This window comes from Salvelinus alpinus, chromosome 14 (genome assembly GCF_045679555.1).
Source record: "Salvelinus alpinus chromosome 14, SLU_Salpinus.1, whole genome shotgun sequence".
Classification (NCBI taxonomy): domain Eukaryota; kingdom Metazoa; phylum Chordata; class Actinopteri; order Salmoniformes; family Salmonidae; genus Salvelinus; species Salvelinus alpinus.
This window is the reverse complement of record NC_092099.1, coordinates 40,487,988-40,515,112: the sequence shown is the minus strand read 5'-3', so window position 1 is coordinate 40,515,112 and position 27,125 is coordinate 40,487,988. Positions and strand designations below refer to the sequence as shown.

At 42.6% G+C, this 27,125-nt stretch overlaps 1 protein-coding gene across 1 annotated transcript in view; it reads left to right on the top strand.

Moving 5' to 3' along the window:
- The window catches only part of LOC139538915 (low-density lipoprotein receptor-related protein 1B-like), a 555,698-nt gene that overhangs the window by 226,505 nt on the left and 302,068 nt on the right, over positions 1 to 27,125 (top strand). The window contains exon 3 of the mRNA XM_071341488.1: positions 19,992 to 20,111. Coding sequence (XP_071197589.1) covers positions 19,992 to 20,111 — 120 coding nt within the window. The remainder of the gene's footprint in view (positions 1 to 19,991; positions 20,112 to 27,125) is intronic.

Below are 27,125 nucleotides of genomic sequence, written 5' to 3'. Positions count from 1 at the left end.
TAAAGCTACTTGGATAACTTCATAACTTTTAAGATCACTTCAAGAAAAAGTATTGTTCTTCTCTTCTACAGACAATTGCTTGGTGTGTTATAACTTTTAAGATCGCTACAAGAAAATGCTTTGTAACGTCTCTTCTTCAGACAATTGCATAGTGTCTTATCAAAATCATGACCGATTGTAATCATACCAGGGGAGACAATTTACTGCAACTTCTGGTCCATTTGAATGTTTGAACCTTGTTACTCTGCTTGCCCACTCAGAGGACACCCACAGTGATGAGAGAGCAGGATGGGTTAGTGTTTTAATACGGGAGCAGGGGAGATCCACGCCATGCCATGCTTATTAAAGCTCCTACAGGCTGGAGATGGCCCTGGCTTCTGTGTTGGGTCAGCATCTTAATTTGGTCTCACATTAATTGGAGGCCTTGAGAGCTAACGTGGGAGGCTGGGTAGGGGAATGGAGATGCTGGTTAAAGGGCTGGCCTTCCCAGATACAAAGGCCACGCATATCCCAGAAGGAAAGCCTATAATGAGTCCAGATGGGGGAGATCACTGTTAGTCTGGCCTGCCCCTTTTGTAGCTCCGTGGTGAAGCAGCACCAGCCATGTTTGTGCTGGCACAGGATCCAGTGCCACAGTGATCACTATACCTGGCCATCTGTGTGGCCTCCTGTGGTGTTTGCTCAGAGCCGGTTAGGTTAGCGCAGGGTTTCCTGGGGACCCCATTGGGTGCACGTTTTGGTTTTTGCTGTAACGCTACACAGCTGATTCAAATAATTAACTCCTCATTTATTTAACCATCAAGCTTTAATTATTTTAATCAGCTGTGTAGTACTAGGGCAACAACCAATACTTGCACCCCTTGGGGTTCCCGGGACCGAGTTTGGGAAATGCTGAGTTAGTGGTTTGCTCAGAGCTCAGAGCCAGGTTAGGTTAGCAGTTAGCTCAGAGCCGGGTTAGTTGTTAGTTCAGAGCCGGTTTCGGTTAGCGGTCAGCTCAGTCATTGTGTTTTCAGGTGGATGATGGGTTTATCTTTCCTTAAATAAAAAAGGTAACACTTTAAAATAAGGTTACATTTGTAAAGGTTTTATAAAGGGGTTATAATTATGTTATTCATGATAATTTAAATGTTTGTAAATACATTATATACCATTCATAAACAGTTATATTGCATTGTTCAAAATAGTGCAGTAACTGGTCAGTGTTTTCCAAATAGTGAGCCAATATTTACCTAAGATTATTTTATTTTCAATAGTTGCACAGTTGAACAATAGTTATTTTCTCACTTTTGGGTGTGATGCATTGGTACTCTGTCCCAGGAACAGAAATGGTTGGTTTTCATGATGTGTCTTGATCCACCTTTGAAACCCTGATTCCCTGGCCAAATGTACATCCATTACATTATTCAATCATCATTCCTAACACATTACCCCTTACCAGATTATTCCAACACACTTACCACTTCTCTGTGATAGTTCAAGTATAGTGAACACTCTGGTGTTAAATGGTAACCATAATACCTTTGGTTGGTGAAACAGTGGAGGAGGTATCCTCTCACAACGTTTAATGTTTTGGTCTTCATACCCACCATTAATTGACTGAAGATTTGTAAGAAAGTTTTGAATCTTCTCATGAATGTAGTGATGACGTACCCAATACTGCGTATAACACAGGGGGTTGGTGGCACCTTAATTGGGAAGGACAGGCACGTGGTAATGGCTGGAGCGGAATCAGGGGAATGGTTTCAAATAAATCAAACACATGGTTTCCAAGTGTTTGATGCCATTCCATTTGCTCCGTTCCAGCCATTATTATGAGCTGTCCTCCCCTCTGCAGCTTCCACTGGCGTATAAGTAAGTCTAAGCTCTGATTGAACTCTCAAATCATCTATACATGATTTACCCACATGTATAACTGCTAAAAGTATGCCTTATTTTAAAGTCACAGACCTATAAATATTTATAACTGAGTTACCAACATTTATAACTGCTAAAAGTATACCTTTTTTTAAATTGGCAATGCACTGAAGATTAACAATTGAGTTACCAACATGTATAACTGTTGAATAGATACCTTTAAAGAAAGTGGAAACCTTCCGGCCATTTATTAATGAGTTGCAAACATGTATAACATAATATAATCTCCTCAAACATGCAATATATAAGCGATCTTAAAAAAAAATGTGTAGCCTATTATTGTTATAGTGAGTAGCCTAACTACTTCAGATTAACAGGGCATGTCTTTTTTACCCTTCTTAACATTACAAGTCAGAATAGAAATGGACAACAGATTAACTATTTAAAATACAATATGTGACTCACCACCTGGAATCGGTCTTATGTGGAAAAATGTGAAATGGTGTTTTTTTTTTTTACATTGAATAAAAGTAGAGACTCAGAGCTACAAAATGGTATATCATACACTGCATAGGGTCTCATGGTCCCCTTCTGTGTTGTCATCTGTTTCTTTCTTGTTAAGAATTTATTTTCCCATCCTGGAGTCTGAGACCTTATGAGAATATGTGGGAGAGAAGAGGAATTTATGACAATTTAGCATAGACACTCTAGCTATACAACTCTACTATAATCAGTATCATGATTTATACCATTTAGGCTTAGCTAGTTAATTAACCAACAGTGCAGTTTAAGAAAGAGATAAGAACATATTTACAAAATTAACTAAAGTAAAAAATAAAATAAAAAATAACACAATAAAATAACAATAAAAAGGCTATATACAGGGGTACCGGTACCGAGTCAATGTAATTTGTACATGTAGGTAGTGGTAGAGTGACTATGCATAGATAATAAACAACGAGAAGCAGCAGTGTAAAAAATAAATGGGGGAGGGGGGTGTCAATTGAAATAGTCTGGGTGGCCATTTCATTAATTGTTCAGCAGTCTTATGGCTTGGGGGTAGAAGCTGTTAAGGAGCCTTATGGTCTGACTGGTACGGCAACTGCTCGGCCTCCGACCGCAAGGCACTACAGAGGGTTGTGCGTACGGCCCAGTACATCACTGGGGCTAAGCTGCCTGCCATCCCAGACCTCTAAACCAGGCGGTGTCAGAGGAAGCCCCTAAAAATTGTCAAAGACCCCAGCCACCCCAGTCATAGACTGTTCTCTCTACTACCGCATGGCAAGCAGTACCGGAGTGCCAAGTCTAGGACAAAAAGGCTTCTCAACAGTTTTTACCCCCAAGCCATAAGACTCCTGAACAGGTAATCAAATGGCTACCCGGACTAGTTGCATTGTGTGCCCCCCCCAACCCCTCTTTTACGCTGCTGCTACTCTCTGTTTATCATATATGCATAGTCACTTTAACTATACATTCATGTACATACTAGCTCAATTAGCCCGACCAACTAGTGCCCCTGCACATTGGCTACCCGGGCTATCTGCATTGTGTCCCGCCACCCACCACCCACCAACCCCTCTTTAACACTACTACTACTCTCTGTTTATCATATATGCATAGTCACTTTAACCATATCTACATGTACATACTACCTCAATCAGCCAGACTAACTGGTGCCTGTATATAGCCTCGCTACTGTTATTTTTATTTCTTTACTTACCTATTGTTCACCCAATACTTAAAAAATATATATATACTGTTGGTAAGTAAGCATTTCACTGTAAGGTGCATGTGACAAGTACACTTTGATTTGATCAGGCCTACCACTGTGGTGTCATCAGCAAACTTAATGATGGTGTTGGAGTCGCGTTTGGCCACGCAGTCGTGGGTGAACAGGGAGTACAGGAGGGGACTAAGCACACAACCCTGAGGGGCCACAGTGTTGAGGATCAGCGTGGCAGACGTATTGTTGCCTACCCTTACCACCTGGGAGTGGCCCATCAGGAAGTCCAGGATCCAGTTGCAGAGGGAGGTGTTTAGTTTCAAGGTCCTTAGCTTAGTGATGAGCTTTGAGTGCACTTTGGTGTTGAACGCTGAGCTGTAGTCAATGAACAGCATTCTCACATAGGTGTTCCTTTTCTCCAGGTGGGAAAGGGCACTGTGGAGTGCGATTTAGATTGCATCATCTGTGGATCTGTTGGAGCGGTATGAGAATTGGAGTGGGTCTAGGGTATCCGGGAGGATGCTGTTGATGTGAGCCATGACCAGCCTTTCAAAGCACTTCATGGCTACCGATGTGAGTGCTACGGGGCAGTAATCATTTAGGCAGGTTACCTTCACTTCCATGGGCACAGGGATTATGGTGGTCTGCTTGAAACATATAGGTATTACAGACTCGGTCAGGGAGAGGTTGAAAATGTCAGTGAAGACACTTGCAATTAGCCCGCAAATTCTTTGAGTACACGTCATGGTAATCTGTCTGGCCCCGTGGCTTTGTGAATTTTGACCTGTTTAACTTCTTATGGCTGCAATCCCGTTAACAGGATTGATATGACAACAGCCAGTGAAAGTGCAGGGCGCCAAATTCAAACAACAGAAATCTCATAATTAAAATTGCTCAAATATACATGTATCTTATTCCATTTTAAAGGTAATCTTGTTGTTAATCCCACCAAAGTGTCCGATTTCAAATAGGCTTTTCAGCGAAAGCATCACAAACGATTATGTTAGGTCACCGCCAACTCACAGAAAAATTCTGCAATTTTTCCAGCCAAAGAGAGGAGTCACAAAAAGCACAAATAGAGATAAAATTAATCATTAACCTTTGATGATCTTCATCAGATGACACTCATAGGCCTTCATGTTACACAATACATATATGTCTTGTTCGATTAAGTTCATATTTATATCCAAAAACCTCTGTTTACATTGCCGCCATGTTCAGAAATGCCTCCAAAATATCCGGAGAAATTGTATAGAGCCACGTCAAATAACAGAAATACTCATCATACTTTGATGAAAGATACATGTTTTACATAGAGTTAAAGATACACTTGTCATTTTGGCCTTTCTAGGGAGTTTTTCCTAGCCGCCGTGCTTCTACACCTGCATTGCTTGCTGTTTGGGGTTTTAGGCTGGGTTTCTGTACAGCACTTCGAGATATTAGCTGATGTACGAAGGGCTATATAAAATACACTTGATTTGATTTGATTTGTTCTTAAAAAAAAAGCTTTACGGCAAAACACAATATTCAATAATCTGAAAACAGCGTTCAGCCACAAAAGCAAGCCATACAGATACCCGCCAAATTGTGCAGTCAACAAAACTCATAAAAAGCATTATAAATCTTCACTTACCTTTGCTGATCTTCATCGGAATGCACTCACAGGACTCCCACTTCCACAAGAAATGTTCGTCTTTTTCGGTAATGTCCATCATTTATGTCCAAATAGCTATTTTTGTAGCATGTTTGGTAAACAAATCCAACATCAGGGAAGCGCGTTCACTAAAACCTGACGAAATGTCCAAAAGTTCCGTAACAGTCCGTAGAAACATGTCAAACGATGTATTGAATCAATCTTTAGAATGTTTTTAACATAAATCTTGAATAACGTTCCAACCGGACAATTACATTGACTTCAGATGAGCAATGGAACAGAGCTCCCTCTCATGTGAACGCGCATGGTCAAAGAATGGTCAGGTCATGGCAGACCTGACTAATTCCCCTCTCATTCGGTCCCCCTTCACAGTAGAGGCATCAGACAAGGTTCTACAGACTGTTGACATCTAGTGGAAGCCGTAGGAAGTGCAAACTCATCCATATCTCGCTGTGATTTCAATGGGATCTTGGTTGAAAATTGACCAGCCTCAGAATTTCCACTTCCTGTTTGGATTTTTTCTCAGGTTTTTGCCCGCCATATGAGTTCTGTTATACTCACAGACATAATTGAAACAGTTTTAGAAACTTCAGAGTGATTTCTATCCAATACTAATAATAATATGCATATATTAGCAACTATGACTGAGGAGCAGGATATTTACTCTGGGCACCTCTGTGCACCTTTCATCCAAGCTACTCAATACTGCTCCTGCAGCCATAAGAAGTTAAAGGTCTTGCTCACATCGGCTACTGAGAGCGTTATCACATAGTCGTCCAGAACAGCTGGTGCTCTCATTCATACTTCAGTGTTGCTTGCCTCGAAGCGAGGATAAAAGGCATTTAGCTCGTCTGGTAGGCTCACGTCACTGGGCAGCTCGCAGCTGGGTCTCCCTTTGTAGTCCGTAATAGTTTTCAAGCTCTGTGTCAGAGTGTGCGCAACTGGTCAGGTGCAGGAGAACAGAGATGAGTGAACAGGCACACTTTAATCAGGCAAAGGAAAACAGCCGGACGCAACTGCATCAACACTCTGGCCCAAGGAAAAAGCGATAGCGCACAAAATCACACAACATGGTACAAAATAACAAAACCACGGGTTAACAATACCCGGCGCAAAACCAGCCTGAAGCGACACACACGTAACGAACGAACAAAACCACACACAGACATGGGGGGAACAGAGGATAATATACACGTAGAGTAATGAGGGGATGTAAACCAGGTGTGCGGAAAAACAAGACAAAACAAATGGAAAATGAAAGGTGGAGCGGCGATGGCTAAACGACCGGTGACGTCAACTGTCGAACGCCGCCCGAACAAGGAGAGGGACCGACTTCGGCGAGACTCGTGACACTCTGCCACATCGGACGAGCGTCAGAGCCAGTGTAGTCGGATTCAATCTTAATCCTGTATTGACGGTTTGCTTGTTTGATGGTTCATCTGAGGACATAATGAGATTTCTTATAAGCGTCCGGATTAGTGTCTCGCTCCTTGAAATCGGCAGCTCTAGCCTTTAGCTCGATGTTGATGTTGCCTGTAATCCATGGATTCTGGTTGGGATATGTACGTATGGTCACTGTGAGGACGACGTCGTCAATGCACTTATTGATGAAGCCGATGACTGAGGTGGTATACTCCTCAATGCCATTGGATGAATCTCGGAACATATTCCAGTCTGTGCTAGCAAAACAGTCCTGTAGCGTAGCATCCGCGTCATCTGACCACTTCCGTATTGAGCGAGTAACTCGTACTTCCTGCTATAGCTTTTGTTTGTTAGCAGGAATCAGGAGGATATAATTATGGTCAGATTTGGCAAATGGAGGGCGAGAGAGAGCTTTGTATATGTCTCTGTGTGTGGAGTAAATGTGGTCAAGAGGTTTTTTCTTCTGGTTGCACATGTGACATGCTGGTAGAAATGAGGTAAAATGGATTTAAGCTTGCCTGCATGAAAGTCCACGGCCACTAGGAGCGCCGCTTCTGGATGAGCATTTTCTTGTTTGCTTATGGCCTTATACAGCTGGTTGAGTGCAGTCTTAGTGCCAGCATCAGTTTGTGATGGTAAATAGACTGCTACGAATAATAAAAATGAGAACTCTCTTGGTAGATAGTGTGGTCTACAGCTTATCATAAGGTACTCTACCTCAGGCGTGCAATAACTCAAGACTTCTCAATATAGGGGGTGCTGTTTCAACATTAGCATTTATCGTCTCCAAATTAAACTGCCTCATACTCAATTCTTGCTCGTACAATATGCATATTATAGTTATTATTGGATAGAAAACACTCTCTAGTTTCTATAGCCGTTTGAATTATGTCTCTGAGTGAAACAGAACTCATTCTACAGCACTTTTCCTGATATGGAGTGAGATTTCAGACATTTTGGCCTCTGGTCCCAGGTCAGTTTTAAAGTCCCTGTAAATCCTATGAGGATACAAACACTGCCCATGCCTTCCTCTAGATGTCAGTAAGAGGTGACAATTTGAATGGAGTCGATTGCGCAATCAGGGCCAGTATAAAACAGAAAAGACCGGATGTACCGTTCTTTTCCTGCTGCGCCTCACGCAAGATGGACGTCGGACTCTCTCTCTTTCCAAGCGTTGGTTTAGCCACTTATATATCGCCGGTCATGTTTTTACTCGTTATAGGTGTTAAAAACATCATAAGGTAGTTAATTTAAACCGTTTTATAGCAATTTATATCCGTTTAGTGCGATTTTGAGGCATTGCTTTGTGATGCACATTGAAGCACCGGGCACGTTTCGGGGTCCCGGTCGAACGTTAGTGGGCATTTCGACGGACAAGAGGACAGCTTTCGACCAAAAGAAGATTAGACCCAAGAAAGGATACATTGCCCAAGATACTGATGGAAGAACAGCTCACAGTAAGAACTATTTATGATGATAAATCGTTGTTCTGTCGAAAAATGTTATACGCATATTCCGCCATTTTTTTTTGGTATAGCTTCGCTTGGCGAACCCTGTATTGCACAGTAAGGATATTTTTAGAAATGTAATTCAGCGATTGCATTAAGAACTAATTTGTCTTTCGATTGCTGTCCACCCTATATTTTTTAGTCAAGTTTACGATTAGTTATTCATTACGCCAGATCACTGTCCAAAATGGAGCCCGACATTTTCAGGCTAGTTTTGCTAGTATTGTCATGTTATAACCACGTTTTTTTTGTGGCTAAATATGCACATTTTCGAACAAACTCTATATGTATGTTGTAATATGATGTTACAGGGGTGTCATCGGAAGAATTCTGAGAAGGTTAGTGAAAAAATTAATACATTTTGCCGATGATTACGTTATCTCTCTCTTTGGCTTGTATCAATGCTCGGGTAACGTTTGCACATGTGGTATGCTAATATAACGATTTATTGTGTTTTCGCTGTAAAACACTTAGAACATCTGAAATATTGTCTGAATTCACAAGATCTGTGTCTTTCCAATGCTATGCTTTGTCTATTTTTAAGAAATGTTTTATGATGAGTAAATTGGTAATACACGTTGCTCTCTGTATTTATTCTAGTCGAGTTGTGATGGTGGGTGCAATTGTAAACTATGATTGCTACCTGAAATATGCACATTTATCTAACAAAAACTATCCTATACAATAAATATGTTATCAGACTGTCATCTGATGAGGTTTTTTCTTGGTTAGTGGCTATCAATATCTTTATTTGGCCGAATTGGTGATAGCTACTGGTGGAGAGAAAAAATGGTGGACAAAGAAAATGGTGTCTTTTGCTAACGTGGTTAGCTAATAGATTTACATATTGTGTCTTCCCTGTAAAACATTTTAAAAATCAAGAATGATTGCTGGATTCACAAGAAGTGGATCTTTCATCTGGTATCTTGGACTTGTGATTGAATGATATTTAGATGCTACTATTTACTTGTGACGCTATGCTAGCTATGCTATTCAGCTTTTTTACTGGTGGGGGGTGGGGGGTGCTCCCGGATCCGGGTTTCTGACTCGTTAGAAGTTAAGATTAGACGCGCACCAGCTGTTATTGACAAATAGACACACATCGCCTCCCCTCGTGTTACCAGACGTAGCTTCTCTGTCCTGAAGATTCATGGAAAATCCGTGTCGTCGTTCAGCCAAGACTCGGTGAAACATAAGATATTACAGTTTTTAATGTCCCGTTGGTAGGATGATCTTGATCGTAGATTATCCATTTTGTTTTCTAACGATTGCACGTTGGCCAATAGAACGGATTGCAGTGGGGGTTTACTCACTCGCCTACGAATTCTCAGAAGGCCGCCTGACCTGTGCCCCCATTTTCTCAGTCTTTTCTTCACGCAAATGACGGGGATTTGGGCCTGTTCCCGAGATAGCAGTATATCCTTTGCGTCGGACTCGTTAAAGAAAAAAATCTTTGTCCAGTTCGAGGTGAGTAATCGCTTTTCTGATGTCCATACATTATTTTCGGTCATAAGAGACGGTAGCAGCAACATTATGTACAAAATAAGTAAAAAAATGAGTTACAAACAACGCGAAAATACTAACAAAATAGCACAATTGGTTAAGAGCACGTAAAATTGCAGCCATCCCCTCTCATCTTCAGATGAGGCTTTCGTTCCTAGAATAAATACAGTGCATTCGGAAAGTATTCAGACCCCATCCCCTTTTCCACATTTTGTTACGTTACAGCCTTATTCTAAAAATATATATATATTTGTTTTTCCTCATCAATCTACACACAATAGACCATAATAACTAAGCAAAAACAATTTTTTGACATTTTTGCAAATGTATAAAAAATAAATATCCTTCACACCTTATTTACATAAGTATTCAGACCATTTGATATGAGACTCGATATTGAGCTCAGGTGCATCCTGTTTCCATTGATCATCCTTGAGATGTTTCTACAAGTTAACTTTTACTGCCTCAGAAACCCGGATCCGGGAGCACCCCCCACCCCCCACACACTGATTAGCATAGATAGCATAGCTTCAGAAGTAGATAGTAGCATCTAAATATCATTAAATCACAAGTCCAAGACACCAGATGAAAGATACAGATCTTGTGAATAAAGCCACCATTTCAGATTTTTAAAATGTTTTACAGGGAAGACAAAATATGTAAATCTATTAGCTAAACACGTTAGCAAAACACACCACTATTCTAACTCCATCAGTTTCTTACTCCTTCAGGTGCTATCACCAATTCGGCTCAACTAAGATATTGATAGCCAATAACCTATAAAAAAAACCATCAGATGACAGTCTGATAACATATTCATGGTATAGGATAGTTTTTGTTAGAAAAAAGTGCATATTTCAGGTAGAAATCACAGTTTACAATTGCACCGACCATCACAAATCCACTAGAATTACTAGATAGAGCAACGTGTATGACCAATTTACTCATCATAAAACATTTCATAAAAATAGACAAAGCATAGCAATGGAAAGACCCAGTTCTTGTGATTTCAGACCATATTTCAGATTTTCTAAGCGTTTTTCAGCGAAAACACAATAAATCGATAAGTTAGCATACTACATGTTCCAACGTTACCAGAGCATCGATTCCAGCCAAAGAGCGCTATAACGTAATCACCGCCAAAAGATATTAATTTTTTCACTAACCTTCTCAGAATTCTTCCGATGACACTCCTGTAACATCATTTTACAACATACATATACAGTTTGTTCGAAAAGGTGCATATTTAGCCATACAAAACCGTGGTTACACAATGAAAATACTAGGAAATCAAGCCTCAATATGTCTGACGTCATCTATCAGAGTGATCTAGTTTAATTAAAAGCTAATCATATACTTGACTAAAAAATACAGGGTTGACAGGAATCGAAAGACAAATTAGTTCTTAATGCAACCGCTGATTTACATTTTTAAAATTATCCTTACTTTTCAATACAGGGTTGGCCAAGTGAAGCTATACCAAACAAAATGGCGATATATACGTTTAAAATATTTCGACAGAAACACGGTTTATCATATTAAATATTGCTTACTTTGAGCTGATCTTCCATCATATTCTTGGGCAATGTATCCTTTCTATGTTATAAACGTCTTTTGGTCGATAGATGTCCTCTGTCCTTCGAAATGTCCACTAACAACGACCGAGACCGCGAAACGTTCCCAAAGCTAGAAAGTGCACGACAAATAAATTCCTCAGAATCGCACTAAACGGATATAAATTGCTATAAAACGGTTAAAATTCACTACCTTATGATGTTTTTAACAACTATAACGACTGAAAACATGACCGGAGAAATACTGCTGGTTAGAAAACGATTTGGAACGAGGCAGGTCCGATGGCCTTCACGCTTGAGGCGCACGTTGAGAAAGAGGGGTCTCTGTACATTTTTGTCATTTATAATGGCTCTGAACGTCCCATAGACTTCATTGAAAACGTGATGACGTACAGACACCCAGAGGAAGACGTAGGTAGTGTCGGTTTCTTCATAGCATTCACTGTGGCCTTATAAACAGACCCCAGATCAGAGGTAAAAATTTCTGAAATCTGAACCCTGTCATGAAAAGTGCTGTAGAAATTGTTCTGTACCACTCAGAGACAAAATTTCAACTCCTATAGAAACTATAGACTGTTTTCTATCCAATAATAACAATAATATGCATATTGTACGATCAAGAATTGAGTACGAGGCAGTTTAATTTGGAAATGTAAAAAAAAAAATAATGCTAACAGCTCCCCCTATTGACAAAAGGTTAATTGGCGTCCACCTGTGGTAAATTCAATTGATTGGACATGACTATCTATACAGTCAATTTACCAATGCATCATAAGGGTTTCAAGCGTGGCTCAAAATTACATCGTGGGAGCTGACCATTGGTCTGACAACCAACTATTTCTGTTCCTGATGAGGAAATTAGAAAATAACAATTGTTTAACTGTGCAATCATTGAAAATAAGGTTGCATGGTGGGCTCCCGAGTGGCACAGTGGTCTAAGGTACTGCATCTCAGTGCTTGAGGTGTCTCTACAGACACCCTGGGTCGATTCCAGGCTGTATCACAATCGGCTGTAATGTATGGTAGCCTAGTTAAATAAAGGCTACATAAAGTACATAAGGGTTCAATATTATAAGCATTTGAAAGTGCATTTATAAATGGTTAATAGCTGGAGGTAAATAGTGGCTCACTATTTGGTAAGGTCTGGAAATCGCACTATTTTGACCAATTTATTAATGGTTTATAATGCATTTACAAATGATTAAATAACCATGAATATCATAATTACAAACCCTTCCCCTTGTTACCAATAAATAAAATGCTATTTGGTCTACTCTGTGAATTTTTAGCTCAGGATGTTATTACCTACCCTCCCTCTATCCTAGGTTGAAAATGACAAGGTTAATAAAAGAGGATTCTAATATCCTTAAGCTCTTTGCAACAATGGGACCAGCTCTACTAGTTAGCAACGGAGCTGGTAGTTAGCTAAGGGCACTGGTCCCATGAATGTTTATTTTCGAAAAGCTTCCATTTGGTATCATATCTTGTCCTGACCTTAGTTATCTCCAACCAAGCCTCTATCTTACCTATATCACATAAAACCAAATGCTTGTGCAACATTATACAAACAGTATAAGATGTTAATGTTAATTTGATTGCAATGCTCGATAACATTAATTCAATATCTCCAGTATTGTTCTCTAAATTATGAACTACACATTTAAAATGACATGAGAACACCTGAAGCATGTCCTTCCAGTTGGCCAAGTACATAGTCTATTTATCCGCTTCTATGTCTGTGCTTTAAAATCACAAAATAAATATTATATTGCTCTGCACTCTGTCTCCCTATGGGTGTAGCGATGCACTTATCATCTGCTTTGCATATCTCTGTAGCTGCTCCTCTACAGTAGTTAGTCCCTGATGCATAAGTGAAACAAATGCTATTTAAAAAAAAATGATTTTACCTGTGACTGAGCAAACAAACCTCCAGTCAGCCATAGAACATCTCTAGAGGTGATTAGAGGTGACTGCTCAATGATGCACTCAAAATATATAAAAACATATGAAGGACATTATAACTGTCATGCACATGAAGGCTTTACGAATGCTACATTTAAGGTGGTACCCAAGGCTCTGCAGTTGCTTTAGCAACAGAGCAGAAGGCAGGCATCTCTCCTTACCCAGCCTTTTGTCTGGGAGTGAAATAGATGGTCTGGTGTCTGCTAGGAGATATGCGGATTAGCTTTGGTTTGGATATCTTTGGGCCCAGCGTCTAGTCGTTTTGCATGTTCCCTTCCCACAGAACAGGGAAGCATGCCAGTTAACACATCCTGAACGATAACGCCTGAATCTTACTGGGCGTAGAAGAAAGGATCAAGAGAAACAATACTAGCGGGTGGGCTTTACAGAGTACATGCACCACAAAATACACAGACAGCTTGGTGCATTTGAGCTATTTCAACAAAGTATGTCTTTGTTACATAAATGACATGGTCTGTGTCAAATACAGCTCTTGCCAGTTAAATACAGAACATTTGGAAAGTATTCACACCCTTTGACTTTTTCCAAAATATTGTTACGTTACAGCCTTATTCTAAAATTGATGATATAATTTTGTAACGTTCTTCGTCGGGCGAAAGAGAGGAGGACCAAGATGCAGCGTGGTGAGTATTCATTTTAATTAGAATACTTGAACAAGAACCAAAACAATAAACCAACAAACAAACGACGACGAAACAGTCCCGTAACGTGAACACAAACACAGGAACAGGAAAAATCACCCACAACCCACAATACAAAACAGGCTACCTAAATATGGCTCCCAATCAGAGACAACGACTGACACCTGCCTCTGATTGAGAACCATATCAGGCCAAACACATAGAAATAGACAAACTAGACATACAACATAGAATGCCCACTCACATCACACCCTGACCAAACAAAACATAGAAACATACAAAGCAAACTATGGTCAGGGCGTGACAGTAACCCCCCCCCCCCCAAGGTGCGGACTCCGGCCGCAAAACCTAAACCTATAGGGGAGGGTCTGGGTGGGCATCTGTCCGCGGTGGCGGCTCCGGCGCGGGACGTGGACCCCACTCCACCATAGTCTTAGCCCTCTTCAGTGGCCTCTTTAGAGCGGCGACCCTCGCCGCCGACCTTGGACTGGGGACCCTAATAAAGGGCCCCACCGGACTGAGGAGCGCCTCTGGACTGAGGGGCAGCTCCGGACGGAGGGGCGGCTCCGGACTGAGGGGCGGCTCCGGACTGAGGGGCGGCTCAGGACTGGAAGGCGGCTCCGGACTGGAAGGCGGCTCCGGACTGGAAGGCGGCTCCGGACTGGAAGGCGGCTCCGGACTGGAGGGCGACTCCGGACTGGAGGGCGACTCCGGACTGGAGGGCGACTCTGGCAGATCCGGACTGAAGGAAGACTGGCAGATCCGGACTGGCGAGCGGCTCAGGCGCCTCTGGACTGAAGGGCGGTTCAGTCGCCTCTGGACTGAAGGGCGGCTCAGGCGCCTCTGGACTGAAGGGCGGCTCAGGCGCCTCTGGACTGAAGGGCGGCTCAGGCGCCTCGGGACTGAAGGGCGGCTCAGGCGCCTCTGGACTGAAGGGCGGCTCAGGCGCCTCCGGACTGAAGGGCGACTCAGGCGGCTCCGGACTGAAGGGCGGCTCAGGCGGCTCAGGACAGACGGGCGGTTCAGGCGGCTCAGGACAGACGGGCGGTTCAGGCGGCTCAGGACAGACGGGCGGCTCAGGCGGCTCAGGACAGATGGGCGGCTCAGGCGGCTCAGGACAGACAGACGGCTCAGGCGGCTCAGGACAGACGGGCGGCTCAGGCGGCTCAGGACAGACGGGCGGCTCAGGCGGCTCAGTACAGACGGACGGCTCAGGCGGCGCTAGACAGGAGGGTGGCTCAGGCCTGCCGAGGCGCACTGTAAGCCTGGTGCGTGGTGCCGGAACTGGTGGCACCGGCTGGCACCTCAGGGCGAGTGCGGGGAGGAGGAACAGGGCATACTGGACCCTGGAGGCGCACTGTAGGCCTGGTAGGTGGTGCCGCCACCGGAGGGCTGGTGCGTGGGGCTGCCACAGGAGGGCTGGTGTGTGTAGAAGGCACCGGATAGACCGGACCTTGGAGGCGCACTACAGGTCTCGAGCGCCGAGCCTGCCCAACCCTACCTGGCTGAATGCTCCCCGTAGCCATGCCAGTGCGGCGAGGTGGAATAGGCCGCACTGGGCTGTGCTGGCGAACCGGGGACACCATGCGTAGGGCTGGTACCATGTACCCCGGCCCGAGGAGATGCACTGGAGACCAGATGCGTAGAGCCGGCTTCATGGCACCTGGCTCGATGCCCACTCTAGCCCGGCCGATGCGAGGCGCTGCTATGTACCGCACCGGGCTATGCACACGTACTGGAGACACCATGCGCATCTCCGCATAACACGGTGCCTGCCCGGACCCTCTCTCTCCACGGTAAGCACAGGGAGTTTGCTCAGGTCTCTTACCTGACTTAGCCACACACCCCGTGTGCCCCCCCCAATACATTTTTGGGGCTGCCTCTCGGGCTTCCAGCCGCGCTTTCGTGCTGCTTCCTCATACCACCGCCTCTCGGCTTTAGCTGCCTCCAGGTCTTCCCGAAGGCGGCGATATTCTCCAGCCTGTGCCCAGGGTCCCTTGCCGTCCAGAATCTCCTCCCAGGTCCAGGAGTCCTGAACCCGCTGCTCCTGGGTACCACGCTGCTTGGTCCGGTTGTGGTGGGTGATTCTGTAACGCTCGTTTTCCTCCTCTTCTGAGGAGTAGTAGGAAGGATTGGAGGACCAAGATGCAGCGTGGTGAGTATTCATTTTAATTAGAATACTTGAACAATGTTTCAACAACTTCATTGGAGTCCACCTGTGGTAAATTTAATTGAGTGGACATGATTTGGAAAGGCACACACCTGTCTATACAGGGTCCCACAGTTGACAGTACATGTCAGAGTAAAAACCAAGCCATGAGGTCGAAGGAATTGTCTGTAGAGCTCCAAGACAGGATTGTGTCGAGGCTCAGATCTGGGGAAGGGTACCAGAAAAATCCTGAAGCATTGAAGGTCCCCAAGAACACAGTGGCTTCCATCATAAATGGAAGAAGTTTGGAACCACCAAAACTCTTCCTAGAGCTGGCCTCCCGGCCAAACTGAGCATTCACTGTCGAAGGGCCTTGGTCAGGGAGGTGACAAAGAACCCAATGGTCACTCTGACAGAGCTCCAGAGTTCCTCCTTGGTGATGGGAGAACCTTCCAGAAGGACAACCATCTCTGCAGCACTCCACCAATAAAATAGCCAGACGGAAGCCACTCCTCAGTAAAAGGTACATGACAGCCGGCTTGGAGTTTGCGAAAGGCACCTAAAGGACTCTCAGACCATGAAAAACAAGATTCTCTGGTCTGATGAAACCAAGATTGAACTCTTTGGCCTGAATGCCAAGTGCCACATCTGGAGGATCCCTACGGTGAAGCACGGTGGCAGGAGCATCATGCTGTGGAGATGTTTTTCAGTGGCAGGGACTGGGAGACTAGTCAGGATCGAGAGAAAGATGAACGGAGCAAAGTACAGAGAGATCCTTGATGAAAACCTGCTCCGGAGCACTCAAGACCTCAGACTGGGGCTAAGGTTCACCTTCCAACAGGACAACGACCCTAAGCACACAACCAAGACAATGCAGGAGTGGCTTCGGGACAAGTCACTGAATGTCCTTGAGTGGCCCAGCCACAGTCATCTAACATCTCTGGAGAGACCTGAAAATAGCTGTGTAGCGATGCTCCCCATCCAACCTGACAGAGCTTGAGAGGATCTGCAGAGGTGAATGGGAGAAACTCCCCAAATACAACCCGTTTTTGCTTTGTCATTATAGGGTATTGTGTGTAGATTGATGAAGTGCTTTGAAAGGTTGGTAATGGCTCACATAAACACCATTATAAAATAAACCCTAGACCCACCAATTTGCATACCGCCCAAACAGATCCACAGATGATGCAATCTCTATTGCACTCCATATTGCCCTTTCCCACCTGGACAAAAGGAACACTTATGTGAGAATGCTATTCATTGACTACAGCTCAGCGTTCAACACCATAGTACCCTCAAAGCTCATCACTAAGCTAAGGATCTTGGGGCTAAATAACTCCCTCTGCAACTGGATCCTGGACTTCCTGACGGGCCGCCCCCAGGTGGTAAGGGTAGGTAGCAACACATCTGCCACGCTGATCCTCAACACTGGAGCCCCCCAGGGGTGCGTGCTCAGTCCCCTCCTGTACTCCCTGGTCACCCCGACTGCATGGCCAGGCATGACTCCAACACCATCATTAAGTTTGCAGACGACACAACAGTGGTAGGCCTGATCACCGACAACAATGAGACAGCCTATAGGGAGGAAGTCAGAGACCTGGCCGGCTGGTGCCAGAATAACAACCTATCCCTCAACGTAACCAAGACTACGGAGATGATTGTGGACTACAGGAAAAGGAGGACCGAGCACGCCCCCATTCTCATCGACGGTGCTGTAGCGGAGCAGGTTGAGAGCTTCAAGTTCCTTGGTGTCCACATCAACAACAAACTAGAATGGTCCAAACACACCAAGACAGTTGTGAAGAGGGCACGACAAAGCCTATTCCCCCTCAGGAACTTAAAATTATTTGGCATGGGTCCTGAGATCCTCAAAAGGTTCTACAGCTGCAACATCGAGAGCATCCTGACTGGTTGCATCACTTCCTGGTATGGCAATTGCTCGGCCTCTGACCGCAAGAAAAGGAGGAAAAGGAGGAAAAACTATTTCATCATTTTAAGAATAAGGATGTACCGTAACAAAATGTGGAGAAAGTCAAGGGGTCTGAATACTTTCCGAATGCACTGTATGATTTATTCAGACAGTTTGTGGGTGTGCATGTGTGCGCGTGCGTGCGTGCGTGCGTGTGCGTGCGTGCGTGCGTGTTTGTGTGTGTGTGTGTGTGTGAGCTGAGTTAGTATACATGTGTGTGTGTATATTCAGGTGTACTGTATTGCATTGGGATTCATACAGAATGATTTCAAACATGCCTTTGAAATGAAATTATCCATCTGAGATGTCTTTATCCTTACTAGTTAATGTACTAGGTTCCAACAGCCACCTGCCATATTGCACCTGCCATCTATCCACCCGACCAAAACATCTTCATGTGTCAGCAAGTGGCCTGCAAAGACACATCATGAAACATTTACTTCTGACGCCTCTATAAATCTATGAAGCATTCTACGCCTTTAAACTGTCAACTTCCTCTGTATAGCTAAGCAATAAGGCACGAGGGTGTGTGGTATATGGCCAATATACCAAGGCTAAGGGCTGTTCTTATGAACGACGCAACGCAGAGTGCCTGGATACAGCCCTTAGCCGTGGTATATTGGCCATATACTACAAACCCCCGAGGTGCCTTATTCCTATTATAAACTGGTTACCAATGTAATTAGAGCAGTCAAAATAAATGTTTTGTCATACCCGTGGTATACGGTTAGATATACCACGGTTGTCAGCCAATCAGCATTCACCACCCAGTTTATAAATGCATTTTAATTCCTAAAAACAAGACCAATATAAATCTATTTATTTCTGTTCTGTTGTCTCTCTCCTTCACTCCATAGATAGTGATGTTCGGAGGCTTTGGTTATTGTCTGAGCTCACTGATGTCTGCCTGTCTAAGCATAATGCTGTCAGGAGTTTGCTTGGTTCTGCCGCAAGGTTCCCAGATTGTTTTAAACACCAACTAGTGCTATGTTGTTGGTAATAGAAGAAAACATGTCAAATCAATGAGCAGCCTTAACAGCCTTCATCCTCACGGATTCTATTTGACAGTAATTAATGTTCAGGGGCGGCATATCCATATTTTCAACAATTAAAACTTTTTTTCTCTATTTTTGAAGCTCATTCTTTTCTATCTGTCACTAACTCCATTGAACGTCTATCAAGTCTTAAATTGCCAGTCTTTTGTTCTGTTCTGTACAGAGAATGGTGTAACACAGACAACATCCGAACAATAGAATGAACTTGGGACAAGAGAAGTTGTCCCTCTCAGAACTGCTGTCATTTTTTATTCCAAGTAGACAAGTGTACTATAATACAAGGTGTATTAGAAGTGTACTAGAATACAAGGTGTATTAGAAGTGTGCTAGAATACAAGGCTGATGTCTCCTTTGTTGTAAGTCCCACAAAGTCATTTTAGACTGCTTTGCTTGCGATAGACTAGCATCCTGGCCTGTCCTGGGGATGTACTTGTACATCAAGCTGCCTCACGCTACAGAAAAAGGAGATAAAGGCTCTATGGGACGTTCTTGCATCTAGTATCTTGTCTATACTGTGAGCAGGGTTCTAAATTCAAGTTATTCATTGTTAGCGCTGGTCACGACTGACATCAGCTGTCATCCTTGACGACTAAAATAAACTTAGGGTACTCTGCTTCAATTATTAGTATAATTGAGTGCAGCACAGTACATGCAGGTTTAGTCTGTAAATGGAAAACTAATGTACTTTGATCCTTTTTCTTCTCCTCTATTAGCTTCCGTGATTTCTCTGAGATTGTAAGAAGGCTGTCTGCAGAGAGCATATCTACTAATATCAGTTTAAAAGTTTTTAGAGTTAGCAGTTACATGAGCGGCTGTGTTCCCAACCATTTTGTATTTCTGTTCGGCATTTCCCAGAGACTGACAGTAACTGTTGCGCAACACACCTATTGATTCTTTCTCTCTCTCTCTCTCTCTCTCTCTCTCTCTCTCTCTCTCTCTCTCTCTCTCTCTCTCAGAGCTGCTGTCAGCCTGCCATGAGCTGCGTTGCCGCTACGGCTGTGTCATGACGAGAAACGGCACCTTCTGTTTCTGCGCTGACGGCTTTGAGGTCAGCGAGGATGGGACAAGCTGCAGAGGTAGGTATCGTTAACGCTATCTCTCCTCTCTTTTCTCCTTCACCCTCTGCCAAACGTCTCAAATCACTAGCGCAGGCAGGAGGCCTGTTGGAAATGAGAACCATCTGTCTGCAGGGCAAGGAGTTCTTCCCTCAGACCCCTTAAGTAGCAGCCCAGTCCAGTCTGACAGCTGCTGTGACATATCAGAGGTCAGGTCAGTTTTGTAACCAATGTTTGGTTCATGATGGCAATGATAGACTTAAATATACAAAACATTATAATATACTTCTACTTTTCTAGTATATCTAAAGTTTACTATAAATATACTATCATAAACTTAAACACACATAAACATTTCATCCTGGAACAAATTCCCTGTCTTAGGCCAGTTAGGATCACCACTTTATTTTAAGAATGTGAAATTTCAGAATAATAGTAGAGAGAATTATTTATTTCAGCTTTTATTTCTTTCATCACATTCCCAGTGGGTCAGAAGTTTACATACACTCAATAAGTATTTGGTAGAATTGCCTTTAAATTGTTTCATTTGGGTCAAACGTTTTGGGTAGCCTTCCACAAGCTGCACACAATAAGTTGGGTGAATCTTGGCCCATTCCTCCATGACAGAGCTGCTGTAATTGAGTCAGGTTTTGTAGGCCTCCTTGCTCACACACGCTTTTTCAGTTCTGCCCACAAATTTTCTATAGGATTGAGGTTACTCCAATACCTTGACTTTGTTGTCCTTAAGCCATTTTGCCACAACTTCGGAAGTATGCTTGGAGTCAATGTCCATTTGGAAGACCCATTTGCGACCAAGCTTTAACTTCCTGACTGATGTCTTGAGATGTTGCTTCAATATATCCACATAATTTTCCTTCCTCATGATGCCATCTATTTTGTGAAGTGCACCAGTCCCTCCTGCAGCAAAGCACCCCCACAACATGATGCTGCCACCCCAATGCTTCACGGTTGGGATGGTGTTCTTCGGCCTGCAAGCCTCCCCCTTTTTCCTCCAAACATAACAATGGTCATTATGTCCAAACAGTTCTATTTTTGTTTCATCAGACCAGAGGACATTTCTCCAAAAAGTATGATCTTTGCCCCCAATTGCAGTTGCAAACCGTAGTCTGGCTTTTTTATGGCGGTTTTGGAGCAGTGGCTTCTTCCTTGCTGAGCGGCCTTTCAGGTTATGTCGATATAGGACTTGTTTTACTGCGGATATAGATACTTTTGTACCTGTTTCCTCCAGCATTTTCACAAGGTCCTTTGCTGGTTTTCTGAGATTGATTTGCACTTTTCGCACCAAAGTACGTTCATCTCTAGGAGACAGAACGCGTCTCCTTCCTGAGCGGTAAGACGGCTGCGTGGTCCCATGGTGTTTATACTTGCGTACTATTGTTTGTACAGATGAACGTGGTACCTTCAGGCGTTTGGAAATTGCTCCCAAGGATGAACCAGACTTGTGGAGGTCTACAATTCTTTTCCTGTGGTCTTGGCTGATTTCTTTTGATTTTCCCATGTTGTCAAGCCAAGAGGCACTGAGTTTGAAAGTAGGCCTTGAAATACATCCACAGGTACACCTCCAATTGACTCAAATTATGTCAATTAGCCTATGAGAAGCCTCTAAAGCCATGACATAATTTTCTGGAATTTTCCAAGATGTTTAAAGGCACAGTCGACTTAGTCTATGTAAACTTCTGACCCACTGGATTTGTGATACAGTGAATTATAAGTGAAATTATCTGTCTGTAAACAATTGTTGGAAAAATGACTTGTGTCATGCACAAAGTTGATGTCCTAACCGACTTGCCAAAAGTATAGTTTGTTATCAAGAAATTTGTGGAGTGGTTGACAAAAATGAGTTTTAATGGCTCCAACCTAAGTGTATGTAAACTTCCGACTTCAACTGTATATATATATATATATATTTATGATACTCTGTGAGTGATCAATCAATCAAATGTATATATAAAGCCCTTTTTACATCAGCAGAGCAATGGAGATGTAGAAGCACGGTGTCTAGGAAAAACTCCCTAGAAAGGGAGGAACCTTGGAAGGAACCAGGCTCTGAGAGGTAGCCATTCCTCTTCTGGCTGTGCCGGATGGAATATAAGTACACTAAAATTATACAGTGCCTTGCAAAAGTATTTATACCCCTTTGATTTCTTCAGATTTTATTGTGTTACAAAGTGGAGTTAAAACTGTAAAATTAGTTTTGGTCAACAATTTTCTCAAAATACTATAATGTCAAAGTGGAAGATGTATAAAAAAAATTGTAAGATCAATACAAATTTGGTTAGTCAAGCCTCAATTACTTCAAGAGTACAATTTGGCTTAACAAATTACATAATATGTTAGATGTTCACTCTTTGTGAAATAATACAGGTTGGCATGATTTTTAAATGACTAATCCTTCCTCTGTTCCCCATACATACAACATCTGTAAGGTCCCTCAGTCAAGTGTTGAATTTCAAGTACAGATTAAACTACAAAGACCAGGGACCCTTTCGAAAGCCTCATATAGCATGGCATTGATTGGTAGATAGGTAACAATATCAAATGAGACATTGAATATTTTTTTAATGACGGTGAAGTTAATAATTATGCTGTGGATTATGTATACACTACCTTCTGAACTGAGCTGCAGGACAGGAATGGGATGTTACCAAAACATGCATCTTGTATGCAATAAGGCACTAAAGTAATACTGCAACAACAACAAAAAACACGGCGAAGGAACACACTTTTTGTTCTAAATGCAAAGCCTTATGTTTGGGGCAAATCCAACACAACACATCACTGATTAACTGCCTCCAATTATGGTGCTGGCTACATAATGGTATGTGTATGCTTGACATATTGGGGAGTTTTTCAGAATAAAAAGAAACAGGATGCAGGATGGAGCTAAGCACAAGCAAAATCCTAGAGGAAAACCTGCTTCAGTGTGCTTTACACCAGCCACTAGTAGAGGAATTCAACTTTCAGCAGGACAATAACCTACAACACAAGGCCAAATCTACACTGGTTGCCTACCTAGAAGACCAAGTGGCTAAGTTACAGTTTTGACTTAAAATGCCTTGAAAAGCTATGGCAAGACTGGAAAATTGCTGTCTAGCAATGTTCCCCAACATCTTGACAGAGCTTGAAGAATTATGAAAATAATTATAGGCTAATATTGTACAATCCAGGTGTTCAAAGCCCTTAGAGGCTTACCCAAGAAGATCCAAAGGTGTTTCTAACATGTATTGACTCAGGGAGCTGAATACTTACGCAATGACTATGTTTTAGTTATTATATTTCTATCAATCTTTTTTTTTTAAATACAAATTGTCTTACACTTTGACATAACAGAGTATGTTGTGTAGATTGTTGACCAAAAATTACAAATAAATCCATTTTAATCCCACTTTGTTACAATAAAATGTGAAGAAATCCAAGGGGTATGAATACTTTTGCAAGGCACTGTAGTTTCAGTGCCAATAATGAGTTCTGAAGTACTTTCTGAATTTGAGTTCAGAAGAGTGCAGAGACAGTTGACAATGATACAAATTGTTTATTCCACATAAGGAAACATGCACAGCTGAGGAACATGCTTCCTGAGAGTATACTTTTTTGTATCTCAAGAAAATATTCTGAAGTATACTTTCAAAAAAGTATATTTAACTTAAATGTCCACAAAATATTGCATACGTTCAAAATGCATGTGCCAGAAATGTGCATATTACCCAGCATCCTTTTCAGCAGCTGAAGTTTTGATTCATGATATTGTTCCTCATATTTAGCTTATTGAAATGTTTTGATGTTAATTTTCAAACTGAATGATGTTGTACTTTTAATTGCACATTACATGTTACACATTTTATTGAAATGTTAATTTATCACCATAGTATAAACAACTAAAGTGTGAAATCCAGCTAGTGCACGGTTATCATACATGTTACTTAAAAGTTGCTGCCTCATCTATAACTGTTTTGTACAAACATGTTAACATTGGTTGATAAGATAATTTGGTCTGTCAAGGTAACCTTCACATGGCTAATTATGACATCAAATGTGGTTAATGAATGAAAGACTATTTCTGGAATGCCTACTTGTAAAGAAAGTAATTAAATTATAATTAAAATACCAATTCAGTATACTTCAAATTTAGGAGAACTACACGTAAAATGTAATTAAGGTGTATTCAAAATATATTTGTTTTGCTCTTTATCTAATATACTAACAATATACTTAAGTACAAACATGTATTTAATATACTTAAATGCTAATAAAAACTAATAAAATGGACATTAAAAACTTTTAATATATTTGAATTGTTCCAATTTAGATCATTTTAAATACACTTAAGTATATTTATCACAGACCTATGTAAATACAGTATATTAAAATATATTAATGGAGTATTTTTTAAGTATATATAAATATATTTATGTTTCGCATGGGTGGCTACAGCTCATACAGTATGACTACGGGGCTAGTAATATGCCTGTAGCATAAAGAGTAGAAAAGAGTGCCTGAAGTGACAGTTTTCACACTACAGGATCCAATGATGGCTTAGCAGTTCAGACGTCATTTCTGTTTCGTATTGTCGTGTCCTGTATATATATATATTTACACCTTTCTTCGCATATCTTTTATATATTTTATTATCCAAGAACTCAACTACAAAAGCTTCCCTGCAAAAGCTTTCCTGCAACCCGCTTCACCAATTACAAAAAAGTATTATTTACCTCAAATCTGAAAAACCACCGTGGAAGCTAGCCAGGGGCTAATTCAGAAGCTAGCCAGAAAGCTAACCAGAAGCTATCCGATAGCTAGCCAGAAGCTAATCTGTAGCTGCCCAGAAATTAGCCGGTCTGCTGGCCAGCGTTGGTGTTTCAGCTGCCCACGTTTTGTGGTCATCAGCTATTCCTTTAGCTCGATAATCTACCGGCACTTTTGTGCAACGCGACTCGGACCGGAGCATTCCGGGACTTTTTTTTTCTCTCAGTTTCCCCGGATTTCAGCCGCAGGCTCTGGACATTTGCAGCTAGCTAGCTGCAAACCATGTGACTACTGGCTTACGTCGATCCCGGAGCAAACTCAAATCATTCCGGAGCTAGCCAGCTGAGGAGTTCCATCAGCCATTCCTGGGCTACAGCCACCTATTCCGGACCCGTTTTTTTTGTTGTTGTTTTGTTGCTGCAGATACGGAGCCCCACCGGGCCTTCACGACTGACTGCCGACGTTATCTGCCCGAGGGAGTTATCCAACTGGCACCTCCGTCCCGACGTTACCTGAACGCTCATCTGGGGCCCGCTAACCGTTAGCTGTCTTATCGGCTGCTATCTGAATAAGTATATCGGACAATTATTATTATTTATTTTTTTTTTCTTTTTTTTTTCTTGGGTCACTATATCTATTTTGCCAATTTGGATTGATCCCCTCTACCACACGGAACCCCACTAACCTACCGACGGAAACGCACGAGACATCTACAAATAGACTTCCATACTATGCTATCTTGCTACCGATAGCCATCTACCCGGCCAGCTGTCTGGATCGCCGTGACCCCAACCAACCTCTACTCACTGGACCCTTATTGATCACTCGATTAAGCATGCCTCTCCTTAATGTAAATATGCCTTGTCCATTGCTGTTCTGGTTAGTGTTTATTGGCTTATTTCACTGTAGAGCCTCTAGCCCTGACCACTATACCATATCCAACCTCACAGTTCCACCACCCACATATGCGATGACATCACCTGGTTTCAATGATGTTTCTAGAGACAATATCTCTCTCATCATCACTCAATACCTAGGTTTACCTCCACTGTATTCACATCCTACCATACCTTTGTCTGTACATTATTCCTTTAAGCTATTTTATCGCCCCCAGAAACTTCCTTTTACTCTCTGCTCTAGAAGTTCTAGACGACCAATTCTCATAGCTTTTAGCCGTACCCTTATCCTACTCCTCCTCTGTTCCTCTGGTGATGTAGAGGTGAATCCAGGCCCTGCAGTACCTAGCTCCACTCCTATTCCCCAGGCGCTCTCTTTTGATGACTTCTGTAACCGTAATAGCCTTGGCTTCATGCATGTTAACATTAGAAGCCTCCTCCCTAAGTTTGTTTTGTTCACTGCTTTAGCACACTCTGCCAACCCGGATGTTTTAGCCGTGTCTGAATCCTGGCTTAGAAAGACCACCAAAAATTCTGACATTTTCATCCCCAACTACAAGATTTTCAGACAAGATAGAACGGCCAAAGGGGGCGGTGTTGCAATCTATTGCAAAGATTGCCTGCAGAGTTCTGTTTTACTATCCAGGTCTGTTCCCAAACAATTTGAACTTCTACTTTTAAAAATCCACCTCTCTAAAAACAAGTCTCTCACCGTTGCCGCCTGCTATAGACCACCCTCTGCCCCCAGCTGTGCTCTGGACACTATATGTGAACTGATTGCCCCCCATCTATCTTCAGAGCTCGTGCTGCTAGGCGACCTAAATTTTAACATGCTTAACACCCCAGCCACCCTACAATCTAAGCTTGATGCCCTCAATCTCACACAAATTATCAATGAACCTACCAGGTACCACCCCAATTCCGTAAACACGGGTACCCTCATAGATATCATCCTAACAAACTTGCCCTCCAAATACACCTCTGCTGTTTTCAACCAAGATCTCAGCGATCACTGCCTCATTGCCTGCATCCGTAATGGGTCAGCGGTCAAACGACCTCCACTCATCACTGTCAAACGCTCCCTGAAACACTTCAGCGAGCAGGCCTTTCTAATCGACCTGGCCGAGGTATCCTGGAAGGATATTGATCTCATCCCGTCAGTAGAGGATGCCTGGACATTTTTTAAAAATGCCTTCCTCACCATCTTGAATAAGCATGCCCCATTCAAGAAATGTAGAACCAGGAACAGATATAGCCCTTGGTTCTCTCCTGACCTGACTGCCCTTAACCAACAGAAAAACATCCTATGGCGTTCTGCATTAGCATCGAACAGCCCCCGTGATATGCAACTTTTCAGGGAAGCTAGAAACCAGTA